Genomic DNA, 2500 nt, shown 5'->3' on the forward strand with positions numbered 1-2500 from the left:
ATAGCCGCACTTATACTTCCCTTAGACGTTTGGGAGTTCGGATGACTCAGTTGATTGAGAGCTTTCGCTTTACACGCAATGGAAAAGAGACCGATTCCGGTCTGACCATCCTATCTACCCATCAGTGTTTAAGGTAGCTGCGTCCCGTTAGATATGGCGGGAAGTAATTTGCGATAGACTTATGTCCTATCGAGAGAATATATAGTGAGCAATTTCCAGTATCCGTTTCACGCTAGAGAAACCGGGATTAGCATCGCTTCCATTGGCCTAATGACTCTAAGGACGATTTCACTGTTTTCCCTCGACGTTTTGTTTGATAAATGTTTTCTTTTGTCACTCACGACCTGCTATGTTTTGTTACTCAATGCCTTGACAAGATCAGCGACTGACCTGCCATTGTGTCTTGATTGGGAAAATCCTTGTATAAAACCTCTCCTTACCACCTGCATCAAAATCGTCACATTTGTTACGACACAATATACATGTTTTTTCTTATTCAGATTTAATTTGTGCATCACAAACTTTGAAGAATGATCTTTGTTTAATTAATAAGAACATAATGTTATTTTGTAGAGAGCTTGTTTGAGTTTTAAAAATCAATTTTTCTACTGGGTAAGCCTGCCATTTCTTTTGGAAAATACTGAAAATGATCGGCAATGAGAGAGTTAAATAATTTTATACAAACTCATTTTATTGAAATTCAAAGATAAATGAACTCTTATGCTGAGGTAAAGATTGAATGTTTAATTAAGCTCTTCAAATTTCATGTTGTTTTATCTATCTTACTGGAATGTTTAAGCTCTTCAAATTTCATGTTGTTTTATCTATCTTACTGGAATGTTTAAGCTCTTCAAATTTCATGTTGTTTTATCTATCTTACTGGAATGTTTAAGCTCTTCAAATTTCATGTTGTTTTATCTATCTTACTGGAATGATAAGCTCTTCAAATTTCATGTTGTTTTATCCATCTTCCTGGCCAATAGGTAGCACACAATTATTATGAACATTTCAAAGTAAGAAGGACTGGCTAAATACTTTACTACGCAAAATCCCATGTTTAGAGTTTTTGCCAAGATGAGGATCATTTAAATCGATCGATAGAGTTGAAGGAAGAGTTTTCTGGCCAAATATTTAAATACATGTTTTTCTAGAGTACGGCAGTTAACTTGTTAAATTACGGCGTGAAATCAGTTGTTTGTACAATGAGATACATGTACGCCATAATACTGCCGTTTTGTTAAAGAACACAGTACATGCTATTTGGTTAACATTGCATATACTGTGTTAAAAAAAACAACAAACAAAAAACAAAGGCAGAATACATATTGAGAAACTTAGGAGCTGGCACCGGTGTAAGATAAAGATATGAACAAATGTGTAAAAAAGGTGCCTAAAATACAAGAAAGAAAAAAAAAAACCTCACAAAAAATCAGTCTTCCTTGTCTGGGATCGAACCTGAGACATTCTGATTACCGGTCAGACGTGCTACCATTACATCAGAGGTTCCCGATAGTTGGGACAATTTTATTTCCTGTATTCCTCATTCACAAGGGTACGCGTTTTATGCTATGAACCCTCGCTTGCATCGCACAACACAAACATTGAACACGAGAGGATGAGGACAAAGACATTAATTGAATTGCTCCATTTTTTATTCTTTTGAAAGTATCAAAATTGAGTAACTAAGGGGCAGTCGAGGAAGATTGATTTTTGGGGATATTTTTTTTTCTTGTATTTTTCTTTCTTGCGTTGCCTGGTACCTTTAATACACACTTGTTCAAATCTTTGCTATAATACATATAAATACATATAATATCTGCTTTCTTCTAGAATTTTCCGGATTATGTTGTATTATTCATATAATTGAATTATTAACAACGTAAGATTGTTTATTAGTTTTTTTTTATATGCTATGAACTTCATTGACCATTGACTGTTTTTTTTCCAGAAAGGATATAACTTGTCAAAATTACGGGTTGGGCAGGACCATCTATCTCTCTGGAAACTTGAAACATGTGATGTTATAATATTCCTCTCCACTCATACACGAACACACCCATCCACACACACACCCACACACACAGACACAAACACAAAGACACGCAGACACACATTTTCATACCGACATTAAATCAACCGATCGTCCAATCCAACTATTTTTCACACCACCTACAACAATGGGCTGTCTTTTCACCAAACCTACAACAGACTTCATGATATACGTCCAAACCGGAGATCGCAGGAACGCTGGGACGGACGCCAATGTCAAAATTGTCCTCACCGACGATGACGGGAACTCGTCGGAATCCATTACACTTGACAATTACTTCCGGAACGATTTTGAACGAGGTTGCCTCGACACATTCCACGTCCCCCCGTCCAAAGTGAAAAATTTAGAACGAATGGGGAAGATCGTTCGAATTCAGCTATGGAAAGATTCGGCTTGGGCTGCCAGCGATTGGTATGTGGACAAAATCGTGGTGGAGAACAGACTTACAAA

General features: G+C 36.7%; 2 protein-coding genes across 4 annotated transcripts in view; both read left to right on the forward strand.

Moving 5' to 3' along the window:
• Window positions 1–2500, forward strand: part of LOC144971586 (allene oxide synthase-lipoxygenase protein-like) — a gene marked incomplete at its 3' end in the record, with an annotated part of 145744 nt that overhangs the window by 8749 nt on the left and 134495 nt on the right.
• LOC144971890 (allene oxide synthase-lipoxygenase protein-like) overlaps window positions 2178–2500 on the forward strand; it is a 1821-nt gene continuing 1498 nt past the window's right edge. Inside the window, exon 1 of the mRNA XM_078912963.1 lies at window positions 2178–2500. This exon is cut by the window's right edge and continues 178 nt beyond it. Within this exon, the coding sequence (XP_078769089.1) occupies window positions 2178–2500 (323 nt within the window).

This window comes from Berghia stephanieae, chromosome 4 (genome assembly GCF_034508935.2).
Source record: "Berghia stephanieae isolate SIO BIC M18660-M18661 chromosome 4, UCSD_Bste_1.3, whole genome shotgun sequence".
In the NCBI taxonomy this organism is placed as follows: Eukaryota; Metazoa; Mollusca; class Gastropoda; order Nudibranchia; family Aeolidiidae; genus Berghia; species Berghia stephanieae.